Genomic DNA, 16,348 nt, shown 5'->3' with positions numbered 1-16,348 from the left:
GTCCCTGGTACCATCTTATCAGCACGTGGCTCTGCCCACTATATTTGGACCCAGTGGAACTGTGCCCCATTGCTAAAGCAACTACCAACCTTGGGGTTAGTTGTGGGTCCAGTATCAGCTATCCTGTGAAGCCTTTTCCTTTTCCTATGGCCCTTGGTGTTTCCTGAAACATGCCATTTTCAGAAGCTGATGGGGAGGGGAGAAGCTGTAAGAGATATCTTTTGAAGAAGGAAGGAAAGTTGTTGGGACTGATGAACCTTTCCATAGCTTCCAGCCTGAGGGCTTCTGAAGTGAGCACTCTTGCAGGAGAACGGGTCTCTCATCAAACCTTACCTGTGTGTGTCCTTAGAGCTGGGATAGGAAATATGCATGTTATCATGGTGCAGAGCTAACCAACAACCCTCATCTTAAAAATCAGCTCTTAACAACAATTTCTACTTCCTGCATCCCTTGTGAAGAGTAAGAAGCTATTTCCACGTGCAGTGAGGTATTTAGTCCTTACCTTGAAAGGGAGATCCAAGGAATGAAATTGCTTGCTTGAAGGATATATTCATTGAAACCAAGGAACAGCAACATATGCTAGTACATGCTTTTGTTTCAGTTAGTTTCATTTGAGTCCTTTGACTCAGCTGTATGGAGAAAATAGAGCTCAAGAGGAGCTGAAAATACATTTGGCACACTGTGTGTTTAGATCTGATGTAGAAATCTCCTTCCATTCTTTTTTGTTTTGTTTTGATTCTCTGTGGTTTCTCTGTAAATAGTGCACAGTATATTATGGTACTCTTGGGGTTTTTAATATTCTCTGGGACTTGTTCAATCAGGTTGTTGGATAATTATCTGAATCATGTTGGCATTTTATTATCTCTGAATGTTGAAGCAGAAAATACATTTCAGTAGTCCTAATGCATTGTATGTGTTTTTACACAACAGTTAATATTCATCAGATAACTGTATATCATATAAAACAGAAGCACAATAACAAAACCAGAATTTTGTAGGAGCTTGGAACCTGATGAGGGGTTTACCACACTGGGGTAATATGAAGACCAAGAAAAATGGGAAGAGATCTATAGAAATCTCTTCTGCAGTATGGTTTTTCTCCAAAATAAGTCACAGGGTTTTCCACATAACTTGCAGCCAGGACCTATATGGCACAACCAGAAGTGTAGGTTAAAGGTGGGCCCCCAATAAGGTCAGCATTAGGTGGAATTTGAGAAGGAATTTTTTTTGAGTTTTTTCCTGAGTTCAGTTTTATTTAGTAAAAAGAGCAGCAACACTTTCAAAGTATCATCTTTTCACTTAAAATTATCTCAATATTGATGAGGCAAGAATCATGGAAGTTTTATTTGGTAGTAATAAAATGCAAGAGGAGCTGTCCTCTGAATCATTCCCTAGAGTATTAAAAGTTGATGAACTTTAATACTTTCAGCACATTTAATTTGTTAATTGTACTGTTTTTTGGTTTTTTTTTTCTTTTTCCAGGTCCTCCAGGCCCCCCTGGAGGTATAAGAATAGAAGAAATCAGAGACACTGCTGTAGCACTTACCTGGAGTCGTGGAACAGACAATCATAGTCCTATTTCTAAATACACTATCCAGTCAAAAACCTTTCTATCTGAAGAGTGGAAAGATGCCAAAACAGGTAAGAGTAATGCCAAAAGAAATAAAGATAGTAAGTTTTAAAGTATGATTGTTAGAAAGTTTGACTAATCAGAAAGTAATCACAGTAGAAAGAAACCAGGGATGCTCTTGATGTCTGCTGCAGGTTTACTGTCCTGTCAGTGTCTTCTCAACAGCATTTGCTGGGAAATTCTGTTCCCAGCATTTTGAAGGCCTGAACTGAATATGAAGAAATACAGAAAAGATCCAGCCAGAGTTTCTACTTGTTTTTTTGGCTCTTTCCTTGTTGCCTGAAACATTCAATGTCAACTGCTGGAATAATAAAAATTTATTTATAGGTTAATTGGGATTAAAAGTGGATGTCATTGTTTTTGTATTTTTTATGGAGAAAGCTGGTTAAAATTGTCTGCTTTTTCCTGGGAGCTGACTAAGTTCCAATTGCATTAAAACTGGCACCCCTAGAGAAAACATAGCTAATATTATCCTTCTAACCACTGGATGTCATCATTGTGCCACAAAATTGCAGTTAAAGAGGAACCTACCTGAGGACAGGACATGCTAATGTAATTTTTTTTGCAGGATTTAACATAAATGCATACATTTTAATATTTTTTTAAGCTACTAATATGTCTGAATGCTTTATGAAGGATAGCATTGTCACAAGCTATACAGAATTTTCCTATCAATATGTTTCATTATCCCATCCTTATAAATTGCAACTTAAATGCTTTCCTGTGGAATTTAGATATCACATACTCAGCATTTCTAAATACTAAGAATAATAATAGTTTCAGTGATTGTCTTCCATTTAAGTTTTCACTTGAAACTACAGATGTGTAAGAAACAGACTGACATATTGAACTGAAAATCCATTACATTTTTTAGAGTAAAAAGTTAGATATAGTAGGCCTTCTGCCTCAGATCATATTTTTCTTTCAGACTATGTAGTATATGAAGTTCACTTGGATATGATTGCCTCCATCTGCCAGCACTGATATTTTTAATGTCAAAGAGCTTGGAAAATGAACACATAAGGTTCCCCAGCCCCTTCTTATCTCTTATATCTTGTTTAATGTCTTCTTTAGAATAGATGTCTTTGAATGTTAAAAAACAATGTAGAAATTAGAGCTGTTCAAATAACTGATTATTTGGTTCAGTAAAAATACATGCAGGAGGGAGGATCCTTTTAGACTTAGCTCTGCTTTTCTCAGGATAAGTTAATTTTATTTCTTATTCATTCTGTACTTTTCAATTAAAGAAAATAAGGAAATGTGAAGAATTTCAGATGGCAACTGGAACTGTTTTGTTTGAGCTGTGCATTATTGGAACTGGAAATGGAGGTATAAGAGTTAACATAAGTGTTGGTTTCAGATCTTCATTCTGTCTGACTCAGAGCAGACTTGAAACCACTCTTCTCACTTCTTGGGAAGATCCCCTACTTGCAATTTTATAGGCATGATGGGATGAAATTCTCCACACCTCTGAAGTTCTCTGCTTCTCAGAATTACTGAGATAGTCTTTGAGACATGCAGTCAGACTTTGAATCTTACCCTAAACAATGCTGAGTGGGTGGGGCAGAGGAATCCAGATTGTTGAATTCCTTTTTAAAGACACTAACACAAATGATACACATTATTAAGTTCTGAAAAGTTGACAGTAACTATTCTGGTGTTTCAAAGTCATTACTTTTTCATTTGAACCACACTTAGGAATTTTGTTAAATAGATGATTCCCTCAAAATAGGTAAAATCATCATAGTAACCATCACTGGCATCACTACAAGCTTTTACCTAATTGCTGAGCTGCTCCCATTTTGATTCAGTGTTAACTTTCAGATTAATGAAGCATGATGAACAGTCCAAATTGATCTGTCACCAAATGTTTAGGCTATCAGTTATGCTGCTGATTTTCAATGTGTGAAACAAGAAAATCTACTTTGGCATTGCCTTTTGGAAATACTGTTATTATTACTACTAACATTATTCTCCCAGCCAAATCATTCATCTCAGGTTTCATAGTACTGAGTGTATTTTGTGAAAGAAGTGTATTCTACTTCACAGCATGGAAATATGTATGAATGGATTATGTAATAAGTTGTTTACAATTATGTTGCTCTTTCCAGTTAAGGGGATACAGATTCTCATTGTGCCAAGTGTTCATAATGGTTCTGGGAATCTGAGGGACAGTAAAATTAAATTAAGAGATCAGATATCCCAGGAAGGACATTGAAATTATGTTAAATTTGTATCACTACTTGGATGACATGAGAGGTTTGCAATAGCTTTACTGACTAGACAGAAAAATAATTTGAGTAAGGATGAGGGAGGATGGTGGTCAGGTAGAAAGAAAACGGAAAGTGTGTTCCTTTCTCCTTCAAGACCTCACTTTGGAATGAAATGTAATGATCATTAGGAAGAGGGAAGTGGTGTCACCATCTAGTGCTTACACTGTTATTGCCTGTGTTTTTTGCAGGCATTGCATTTATATTTTAATTCCAAATCAGCTGCCTTTCCAGTGCAGAATATCTCAGTTCTCATCCTCCTGTGAACACAAGACTCTAATTTGGCAAACAACTCTTGTTTGTATATAAATGAAAATCCTCTGTCTTTCCATAGCTGCAGACAGCTATAGAAACAACCCGTATTGTCTGTGAATTGCAGACAGTCATGAGTTACTCATTTTATTTATGATAAAGAAGCTTATCCTTAAGACAATTACAAGTCTTTTCATAGGAATTGCAGGAACATTTACATTTCTTGATCAGAACCAGATAGCAAGTTATAGCATGTTCACTAATTAGGTGCACCAAAATAGGACTACATTTTATACGCCTCTCTTCATCAATTGATTGAACCCTACATGTCAAGCCCTTGTCTGTCCATGTAATGAATTTTTACTTTACTGTTTCTGCATTACAAATTTCTCATTGCATTTGTCTGTAGGTAAAATGAAATTCTACAGCTACAATATGTAATTAGTAAGGAAATCTCATAACTACATGTACTAGTTCACACCCAGTTAAAACTTACGTGTCAGTAAGGGTTTATCCAAGATAGTGTCATAGTTTCCAGATTCCCAGTCACTGCTGTGGGTACTCTTTGTAAAATGTGATATTCCTAATCTACAATGTCAAGTTTGCTTTAGCTTTCTCTCTGTGGTTGCAGAATAGTGCAAGTTTTGTTACAATCAACCACACTGTTGCTGACACAAGTGGGAAAATGCTGTTTTCTAAAGCATTTAATCTCTTTTTTAGACCCATCAGATATTGAAGGAAATATGGAATCTGCTACAGTGATTGATTTAATTCCATGGATGGAATATGAATTCCGGATAATAGCCACAAACACTCTGGGGACAGGAGAGCCCAGCATGCCATCGCCGAGGATTAGAACTGAAGGCGCTCGTACGTAAACAGAAAATGTCAGGGTTTTTTTAAATGTGTTTCTTAATTTTTAGACTTTTATTCACCGATTTTGTAATTCTAGGTTTTACTCTAAAAAAAGCAGTTTGTAAGATCCAGTGTGCAGAGAATATATTTTCAGCCACCCACTACTACAGATTGTAGTAAGCAAGTACTAAACTATGAAGATATGAATGCATCAAAGCAGACAGAAAAGAAACATCAAGATATGGCAAATTTGTCTTCATTAGTGAAACAGAATCATACTGCATCTTTCAGAGATCCCCCGCTGTATCTATCAGCCAGGCTGTGTGTGTATGAGTGCGTGCACATGTTTGGGAGTGTGGTTCGGGACTTAGGAAAAAACATGCATGTATTTAACAAGGAAAATGTCCATTTGCCATTTGGTTTGTATTCTAACTAAAGAATACATCACAGGATATGGGTTCTATTGGATAATGCCAGTTTTCTGTGATTGCAGGTTTGGTATGGTGTCTTCTTACGTCACGTCATGTATGTGACATTATCCAACACAACGTACTCTCTTACCAGTCTGGTTGTTCAGTGATAATAGCTCTGAGCATATTTAAGGATATTCTTCAGGCTCAGGCACATCCTTTTTATAATGAATTCTCCAAAATGAGAACTTAGATGTTACTGTTCCAGATATTACATTCTGGTTTGTCTGTACAGAGGAGATAACAGCAGTGTCCTAGGGGCTAATGTATCACTGCACAAAGACTGTGTCCAACAAACCTGTATTCCACAGAGTAGCACCCACTGGCAGTCCAGATTTCCTTACAATTGTTTCCCATAGCTTGAGTTTCGAAACTAAAAGTGAAAAACCAAAGTGTGGAAAACAACTTTTACAATTACACCTGCTAGGTCATAACTTTGATTAGATAGTATTTTCAAAATAAAATATATTTGCATTGTACATTCATTAAAGACAAACTTGGTCCATTAAAATGTTTTTGCTTGGGGAGAAAGAAAATAAATTGGTTAAATTATATTGGATAAGGAAGGAAAAGCCATGGAACTTCAATACTAAAGTAAAAGATAATCACTGCCTAGAAAATTGACTACTAGCGCATGTTTTATGACTCAAGAGCTGCATTTGAAGACCCAAGAATCTACAGGAGAAGTCTAATGCACAATAGACATTTAAAAATGTTAGAAAAGACACAGATAAGGAGAGATATAATGGACTAGGGGTAGTGGGGAATGGGGAATAGGGGTGGTGTCCTGCAGTTTGCAGTGTGCTACGTTCATGGCATTTTTTGTAGCCTCCCCAAAAATGGCATACTTTCCAGTTTTGTAGCAGGATGTACCTCTTTTGCAAGAAGTGGCCTATTTAGTCTGTTGTCTGATTCCCAGGGCACAGCACCGTGCCCTGGCAGATTGGGTGACAGTTTTTGACAAACCATGCAAAATGGTAGTATAGTCTTTTTAGGCATCAGTCACCACTTATTGTCATGACAAAATAGGGTATAAATAATTTACAGTTTACAGATTAACTTCTGCACCCAAGTGTGTGTTCTGCCAGGAGATGGCATTTGTTATAAGCAACAGTAGGATTTGGGTTGCACGGTCAATGTCGAAGGTACTACAGAAGCAGTATGCACAACTCTATGTACATTTTAATGTAATTCTGAAAAAAGTAAATAACAAACAAAAATCCATGTCTACATATTGTAGTTATTATTAACATTTTCTGTGTTAAACAGCAACAAACAGTGCTGTGTCCTTGTTGTACTACATGGGTGACAAGTAATGTCTGTTACATTTAAAAGTTGTCAGCATCTTTTTCAGCTTTAAACTCTCTCTTCTGGTAGATAACTAATTTCAGTAACTTACTAACATGCTAAGACTGTGTGCAATGTTTTTTATTTTTAATGAAGCAGCTTGCTTCATCAATAACATTTCATGATTTCTTGAAATTCAATAGATCAAGGGCTGGTTTTATGTATTTTAGCTTCTGGGCGCATTAGAGTAATTGTCTAAGTACAGTTGTCTAAGTTAGTTACCTGGTCTTAACAGAGAGAGAAACCTGGGTTTAATGGTTGGGAGAATTAGGAAGATATTTTTGAAAAGAATGACTTGTTAGACTTTAAACAGTCAGGGTTTTTTCTGTTCTTCGACAGCCTTTCTATCTATCTGCTTGGACTACTTAAGCATTCTAGCAACCCTCTGTGTCTAACATTGCTCTAAAGCTATATATTTATAATAGATAGTGTGACTACAAGGTCAAGTAACAAACTCCAGCTTTCTCTCAAATTGTCATATGTATGTTTAGTCTTGATCTCCACTAATTTGTTTTCAGAAAGGACAGAAATAAATAATGCAAACCATGCACTGAATGCTGATTTCAATTTCAAATTTATTTTTACATACTTTTATCCTGTCTGAAAACTAGTTCTGCTCTGCTTTGTGTTCCTCTTCAGCTGACCCTCAGAGAAGGCCTCAGCAAACATCTTACTTACATAGTGCTTCAGCACCATGACTTAGGGCTTTCACTGAGTAGTAGAGAAAATGCCCAATCCCATTAGAATTTTTTTACACAAAGAACACATTAATTTAGGTAGGGCAGATAACTCATACATGCATATCTGAGGCATAATTAATGCCCTGTAGATAAGCTATCACGTCCTCAGTTTTCAGTGGTACATTGTGTGTCCATATTGAGTGACAGCAGATGAATACACAAACACCACAGAAGATAGCAACAGAATCATTGCACTTAGTGCAAAGAATCTGAGAGATATGACAATATAGGAATGATTGAAAGTAGCCTGCTTTACCAGCTGTGCACCTGTGATAGATCAACAGATTGTATTTCATTACACAGGATATCGGTGTAAGATGCAATTAGTAAATTATAAATTGCTATGCCAGTTTTGCTTAGGTACATCTACCCATCCTGAATATGACTATCAAGAAGACATGTGCTACTAATCTAGAGTACAGTAAGGCTGCCAGTGCTTCCAAGATTAACCTATGGCAAGTAGATGGCAAGTAAATCCATTGAAGTAGGTGTAACTGATCACAGTGTGTTGAGGTAATTACACGTTGCAAGTCCATGGTGCTTGAGCCCTTGGCATAACAACATCTGAGAAAGCACAAGAACAATACACAGTGTACTTCTCTTAAGACGTACAAGAAATTTTCCATTCCTGAATATTCAATTAAATATTTGTAGATAATACAGGGAGAAGGAAGAATGATTGCTAGCTATGGTTACAGCTGGCACATTTCCTGAAGCAGTAGCTGTACATTAGTCTTGGCAGATTGCACACCATCATTATTTTAATTGTGTGTGCCACGTGTGCTCATTGGCCTTGCAGCTGTCTGCTGCATACTTTTTAGTAATTGTTCTTGTCTCTTCTGTTTCACTAGCTCCTAATGTGGCTCCTTCTGATGTTGGAGGAGGGGGTGGAAGCAATCGAGAGCTGACAATAACATGGATGGTAAGTATTGCGCATGCAAGATGGCATGAAATCTGTACTATCTTATATCTGATCTTGCTCCTACTCAAACCTGTGAATGGTTTGTCTCTGGGTCTTGTGAGAACAGGATTTGTATATAAGATGTAGTTTTTCAGACTTTTCTCATGAACAAGTACATGAAAAGGAATGAGAAGGAGAGTACCTTAGGGGTTGATGTGTTGGACATTTCTAAAATATCATCTACAACATTCTAAAACAGAGTTTGAAACACATACTGACTATGATAATGCATCACTAAAAGCAGACTTCATTCTACTATTGAAGCAATGGTTTTGAAAACTTATCTATTCTGGGGATATAGCTAAAGCAAGGGAAAGGAGACACCAAGGTAAGAGGAAATCAAGTCACAGCACAAGAGAGGATAAGGATTTATGAACAAAATTGCATAAGCAAAAGCAGCATGAAAGAGAGAACTGAAATCTACTGCAGGGTATTTGGGGAAGCTAGGGAGAAGAAATTTAAAAAAATGATTGTTGGATTCCTGTCAGAGCCTATCAGTATCCAGGAAAAACAGAAATACAGCAGCATTACCTCTGGCAAAGAAGGATGGTTGTGTTATGCTTGAGAAAATTACCAAGTTTGGTTTTTTTTGACCTCTCTGTTCACTGTTGTAAGGCTATGAGATACATATGGCACATTATGCCATTTGTGTCTTCTGGGGAATAGTTGTTTCATATGTAGCAGCTGAATTGCCTCTAGGAAGAGTGCTTTTTCTTGGGGGAAGTAATGTAAAGATGTCATAAGTCCAATGCATGTATGTTGTATAGGAATTCTCCTCATGAATATGCAGTTTTTCATCCATATGCATATTTCCTTCTTTTTGTACTTAGGATTGATCATATATCTGTAAAAGTTCTGTGAAACTTCTGTGAAAGTATGACAGAAATAGCCAGCCATATCTTTGAGCTATCAGATTTGTGCTTTCCTGGCTGAGTTTTTTGGGGGGGTTTGGGTTTTTTTGTTTCTTAACTGAGTGCAAAATATTTATTCAGTCTTCCTAAGTATTTTAATGTTGAAGAAAAGATTTATAAGTGTCTGAAAAAAGAGGTCCACAGTTCTGTTACAATATATTGGAAAGGTTGGAAGTTTTCCTAATAATAGGTTAGGAAGTAAATGTGTCCTAATTGGCTTAATTCTGGTCTCTTTATTTTTGAAGAGCAAAAGAGCACATGCAATGGGCAAGTGCAGAAGACCTAGATTATTTTACTTCATAAGATTTTCTTCTAAAAACTTTAACAAACTACAGAGCTGCTTCTGGCATTGTATGTGAAGACTGGTACTCATGGCATTTCCAATACAGTGATAACTTGGCTGTGACCAAACTAAACAAAGAAAATATAATCAGGAGAAAGAATAGTGACTAATGCAAGACCAAAAGTACAAGACCGGTTTAGTATTTCCTGTAGACCCAGGCAGATTTTTATTCTCATTATTTCTCTTACCTAATGCTATGCTTTTCACATCTGTTCTGGGTAGCTCCTTTAGAGAGATAAATTAAGCATGGCTTCAAGTATTTATTTCCCAAAAATCTTCTATTCCATGTCTAGCAAGAGTTTTTAAATAGAGACTCTAGCCTCACAGAGTCTGACAGACATCAATATATCTATCTGTAAGGCTAAGATAAAAATACATATTGATTCCCCCAAATGTGCTGACATTTGCATATGCTACTCTAAATAGTCCTTAATTAAGAAGAGAAGAACAAAATGTATGGCAGGTTCACATGTTGCTGCCAACCCCTTTTCAGCTTCTTCTATGATTCATAAGCCCAGGTTGAATGAGACAGCCAGAGATGCAATCAAAGTTCTTCTAAGACTTGTTTTGAAAGAGGAACTGAGAAGGAGAGCTAGGAGTGGCATGCCCATTCTTCCTCATTTTTCCCCATTTGTGTTTCCCTCTCCCATTTTCTTTTATAAATTTTTCAGTGGATTCTACAAACTATTCAGCTACTTATTATGTGCAGCCATTGGAGAGAAAGCTGCTTTCAAATTTCATATGAGACCTTTCAGAGTATAATTTTATGTGCCATTCCTGGCTTTCTAAAGTTTGCTCTGGCTGAAAATCATTCTGAGGCTCCAGTCTGCTTACTTTGGCATATGAGATCGAATTCTGCTTTATTTTAAGCAGCTAGTTACAGTGATAGATTCAGAAGATCAGCTACATGGAAGTTTCATAAAACCTTGCTCAGAATATCTCCACACACATTGGCCAAAGTGCTGCAGTAGTGGGCAAACACCTAAAGAGAAAATTACTTTCTGTGTACTTCTGTGTACTTCTGTGTAAATACTTCTGCTCCAAGACCTTTGCCTCAAGATATTCTATTTCATCTCTGTGAGGTTTCCATTAGGGAAAAAGGTGATGCAGAAAGCTTATTTTCAAAGGATGCTTCTGGTCAACTTCCTGATGCACAGATGAGTGATGTGATTTTGGCTGGTTGGGTGCAGTGTCTAATAGTTGTGGTTAAAGCTCTATGGACTGAGAAGGGATAACTGAATGTAGAGCGTTGGTAAAAGAAGAAAAATCCATTATGGCAGATTGTCTTCCTTGATTTCATATTTTCCAGTGTTCCTAGGCATAGGAAATCAGCTATAGTTTTAAGAAATACTTTGGATAGGTACCTTTAATGCCTGTACTGAAAGTGGGAGTCATTTCATTAAAGGATTTGCCAGTTAGAAGCTGGGTAGTCCAAATCAGCATCTGGATCCCCTCCATCATCAGTGAAAAGTGGTAGGATGAGTCATTCTTTGAATGTGTCCATCTTTCTTTGTCAGCTGTGCCAGTTGCCTAGGTGACAAACTTTCAATAAATTAATATAATTTGGACCAGACACATAGATTTTCTCTTCACTGTGATTATTTTTCAGGAATATCTATCTCCACATGTACATGGACCCCTATACTGGCATAATATTTCTGTGTTATGTATCTGCTGTGCCTCATTCCTTAGGTTTTTTTTGCTAGCTGCAACTGTTTTATTACACAATTATTCTTGGTTTCTTCCTGTGGGAGATAACATGATGTGTGTTGTACTGAGCTCAGATGAGGAAAAGTTATTAAAATGTTTTCCTAGCAAATGCACTAACACTGGAGATCTAACAGGGCCTATTTTAAAGGGGGTGGAAACAAGCCATTGAAGGAAACCAGGATGAAATGGAGGTTTGGTTCAGTGTTTTTACAACATATGTATCAATGTTTTCTGCATTATTTATACTTAATTCTCGACCTAGCTGTTAAGCAAAAATTAACTTTTTGGTTTTTTGTCTCTACAGCCTTTGTCAAGAGAATACCACTATGGCAATAACTTTGGTTATATAGTGGCCTTCAAGCCATTTGGTGAGAAAGAATGGAGAAGAGTTACAGTTACTAATCCTGAAATTGGCCGATATGTCCACAAGGATGAATCAATGCCGCCTTCAACCCAGTATCAAGTAAAAGTGAAAGCTTTTAACAACAAAGGGGATGGGCCATTCAGCCTCACTGCTGTCATTTATTCAGCACAAGATGGTGAGTAAATGTTCCAAATGAGTTTTACACTGTGGGTCCAGATCAGCACAACCAACATCAGTAGAACCTGGTCCTCGACACTGATTAGTGTAGCAGGATACATCCTCAGCAGAGAGGTTGTGCATTGCCTGCAGAAAACACTTGTTCTGAACAGCCAACTCCCACTTTCTGCTCTCTGTGTGATGCAGAGCACTTGGTGGTACTTGCTGGCAGTAAGCAATACACAGCAGGATGCAAGATTCTTCACACAGCTTGTTAAAAGATTTAATAATATAGAAAAAGAATTCTTCTCTTCACAGTGGTTACCTAAAATACTTAGATCTTTATTCAGCAATGTCTCTGTGATCTGAATACATGTATTTGACATATGCTTAATTTTCTTCTTCTTAACGGACCACATGAAAGCCTGGTATTTTAGTAGATCAGTATCAGAATTTAGCCCAAAATTGTGAAGGAATGATAGTTCAATTGTATCTAGTTACTATTCCAGCATGTTTAGAGTCTCATATAAATTATCCCTGTTGCATACTTTATTCTGGTTTGCATGTTGGAGCTATCAAGTGAGTAATTTAACAGAAACCTCTTTCACATTCCATTAAAATATTTTTCTTAATTCTTACTGTAATTGTTTCACATGCTGTGATCTTTAGGATTGAAGTTTAAATGACATTTCCAAACTTAGAAGAAGAGAGAAAGAACTGGAAGAAAGATTACTTTAAATCAGAAGAAATATATACAACATCTTTAATTGCATTATCATCACTCAAGCCTGTTCTAAAAAAACTCAGTTTATTAATTTCTGCCAGAAACCCAAAGAACTGCTAGTATTTTTTTTTCCATAGAACAAAATCTCCACACAGTCAACAGATGTGGACCAAAGAGCCAAGAGGAGGGAAATGATAACGGGGCCACATTCTCACACTTCCCATTCTGTTCTGTACTCTGTGTACTTTATGGAAGATTTATGTCCATGGTTCCCATTAGCACTAATGGGAACTTCACTCACAAATCGGCCACACACAGAGAAAGGACAGAAGAGACCTCAATACAAGCTGGCTGATGGGGATTATACTAATCTTTTTTTCTCAGGAAAGCACACCTTAGCAAATCATCTTCAACAGCTGCTGCAACAACACAGAGGGGTTTTTTTTGCAATTGTATAAGTGTGTTAGTAAATAGCTATGGTGTAATGAACACAGTATCAGTCAGATTACACTTAAGTATCCATCCCTCCTCAGAGACTTTATCAACAACTGACTGATAAGTTCCCACGTGTTTATGTTAGGATTATCCATACCATGTCAGGAGTGGCAAGTGTGTTTGTATGGTCTCCAAGTTCAGGGAAATGGTAAAGCCTAGTAGCTTAAAAAGACAGAGGAAAAGCAAATGTGCAGTAGTGCCAGCTTCCAGATAAAGGGGTCACTTGAGTGGCTGCTGAGGTTCTAACACAGACTTTTGCAAAGTCCAGATACCTGATAAAAAAAGTTTGTGATTAAATGATGCCAGATGCAGACTGCAAAAGAAATAGAAGCCCAGTGAACCTACTCCTTTGATTTCAAGCACAAGAGTACAAACCTCACCAGTAATGCTCACAGCTCCTGTGTGGAGCTGTGACCCTGACTACTGCCTATATCCAATCCAGGAACTTCAGAGCAAGTTAGAGGGAATTTTTCCAAGAGATGTAATGGAAGTTACTCTGAAGAGCATTGAGGAGAGAGTTGTCTCCTGGCATCAGGACATGAACAAAATCACTTCCATACCTTGTAGCATGCTTACTGGCTGCCAGCCTGAACTTTGTATAGTTTTGCTTAGAAGATAACTATGTGATGACCAATATATTTTCAGTGAAGATAATATATTGTTATGACCATGTGATTTCTTTTTTTATCGGTAGAAATAGTGAATTAGAAGGCTGGAGGAAAGCAACTGATGCCATCTTTGGCTCAGGAGAGGCTGCAAAATATTTATAGAACATAAATGACAAATAAGGATGTAAATTATTTGCAGCTCATAAACAAGCATGAGCAGATCCAATATTGTTAGAGTATTTTATCAGCAAAAGCCCTGGCAGCTGACACTTTTCAATATGAAATTTTTTTGAAAGTTCTGTAATGGATACAGTAGAGAAGAGTCTGACAGTGATTTGGGAATAGATTAGATGATAACAACTATTCCACCTGTACTTCTGTACCTTTGAGTCAGCAAGTGATATTATTACTGTTAAACAACAAAACTTCTCAAAGGTACTAAGGAAATCTTAAGCAATATGGTCATGCAATATTCACAGAATCACAGAATTTCTAGGTTGGAAGAGACCTTCAAGATCATCGAGTCCAACCCATCTTCTAACATCTCAACTAGATCATGGCACCAAGTGCCACATCCAGTCTTTTTTAAACACATCAAGGGATGGTGACTCCACCACCTCCCTGGGTAGATGATTCCAGTATTTGACCACTCTTTCTGTGAAAAACTTCCTCCTTAATTCTAGCCTGTATCTCCCTTGGCACAGCTTGAAACTGTGTCCTCTTGCTCTGTCTGTTGTTGCCCAGAGAAAGAGACCGACCCCCAGCTCACCACAGTCACCCTTCAGGGAGTTGAAGAGAGTGATAAGGTCACCTCTGAGTCTCCTTTTCTCCAGGCTGAACAACCCCAGCTCCCTCAGCCGTTCTTCATACAGCTTGTGTTCCAAGCCCCTCACCAGCCTCGTTGCTCTCCTCTGGACGCGCTCAAGCATCTCAACGTCCTTCCCAAACTGAGGGGCCAGAACTGGACACAGCACTCAAGGTGTGGCCTCACCAGTGCTGAGTACAGGGGAAGGATGACCTCCCTGCTCCTGCTGGCCACACTATTCCTGATCCAGGCCAGGATGCCATTGGCCTTCTTGGCCACCTGGGCACACTGCTGGCTCATGTTCAGCTGACTGTCAACCAGCACCCCCAGATCCCTTTCCTCCTGAGCACTGTCCAGCCACACCGTCCCCAGCCTATAACGTTGCAGGGGGTTATTGTGGCCAAAGTGCAGGACTCGGCACTTGGACTTATTGAACTTCATCCCATTGGATTCTGCCCATCCATCCAACTGTTCCAAGTCCCTCTGCAAAGCCCTCTGTCCCTCTGACAGATCGACACACACTCACAGCTTAGTGTCATCTGCAAATTTGCTAATGAAAGACTCTAAACCCTCATCCATGTCATCAATAAAAATATTTAACAGAACTGGCCCCAGCACAGACCCCTGAGGGACACCACTGGTGACTGGCCCCAGGTGGATGCAGCACCATTCACCACCACCCTCTGGGCCTGGCCATCCAGCCAGTTCCTAACCCAGCACAGAGTGCTCCTGTCCAAGCCACGGGCTGCCAGCTTGTCTGGAGTATGCTGTGGGAGACTGTGCCAAAGGCCTTGCTGAAATCCAAATAAACAACATCTACAGCCTTCCCTGCATCCACTAGGCAGGTGGTCATAAAAGGTGACCAGGTTGGTCAAACATGACCTACCCCTCCTAAACCCATGCTGACTGGGTCTGATACCCTGGCCATCCTGTAAATTCTGTGTGATGGCACTTAATATAAACTGTTCCATTATCTTGCCAGGTACTGAGGTCAGGCTGACTGGTCTATAATTACCAGGATCCTCCTTTGCACCCTTTTTGTGAATGGGTATCACATTGGCCAGCTTCCAGTCATCCGGAACCTCACCAGTGAGCCAGGACTGTTGGTAAATGATGGAGAGTGGCTTTGCAAGCTCATTTGCCAGCTCTCTCATTACCCTGGGGTGGATCCCGTCTGGTCCCATAGATTTATGAACATCCAAGCATTTCAGTAGTTCTTTGACTGCGTCTTCTTGGATAATGGGGGGACCATTCTGCTCCCTCATCAACCATTCCAGGCGGGCAGGTGTCTTGAGGGCAAGTCATCTTCCCACTAAAAACTGAGGCAAAGTAGGCATTAAGCACTTCTTCCTTCTCCTCATCTGCAGATGCTAACTTCCCTCCCTTGTCCAATAAAGAACAAAGGCTGGTCTTACCCTTCCTTCTAGCATTAAGGTATTTGTAAAAACATTTTTTATTATCCTTTACAGAAGTCGCCATTCTAAGTTCAAAATGAGCTTTGGCCTCCCTAATTTTTTTTCTGCATGCTCCAGCAGCCTTCTTGAATACTTCCTTAGAGACCTGACCCTCCTTCCAACGCTGATACATCCTCTTTTTATTCCTAAGTACCTCCAAAACCTCCTTGCCCAGCCAGGCTGGACGTTTACCCCGTTGACTGATCTTTCTGCACACAGGGACAATCTGTTCCTGTGCCCTCAAGGTCTCTAT

General features: G+C 38.7%; 1 protein-coding gene across 1 annotated transcript in view; it reads left to right on the top strand.

Annotated features, from left to right (window-relative positions):
* CNTN1 (contactin 1) overlaps positions 1–16,348 on the top strand; it is a 211,183-nt gene that overhangs the window by 170,571 nt on the left and 24,264 nt on the right. Inside the window, exons 16-19 of the mRNA XM_054631716.2 lie at positions 1,483–1,641; positions 4,873–5,022; positions 8,416–8,486; positions 11,794–12,028. Coding sequence (XP_054487691.1) covers positions 1,483–1,641; positions 4,873–5,022; positions 8,416–8,486; positions 11,794–12,028 — 615 coding nt within the window. The remainder of the gene's footprint in view (positions 1–1,482; positions 1,642–4,872; positions 5,023–8,415; positions 8,487–11,793; positions 12,029–16,348) is intronic.

Source organism: Agelaius phoeniceus, chromosome 5 (genome assembly GCF_051311805.1).
Source record: "Agelaius phoeniceus isolate bAgePho1 chromosome 5, bAgePho1.hap1, whole genome shotgun sequence".
Lineage (NCBI taxonomy): Eukaryota > Metazoa > Chordata > Aves > Passeriformes > Icteridae > Agelaius > Agelaius phoeniceus.
The sequence above is the reverse complement of the archived record's forward strand: the minus strand, read 5'-3'. Positions and strand labels throughout refer to the sequence as shown.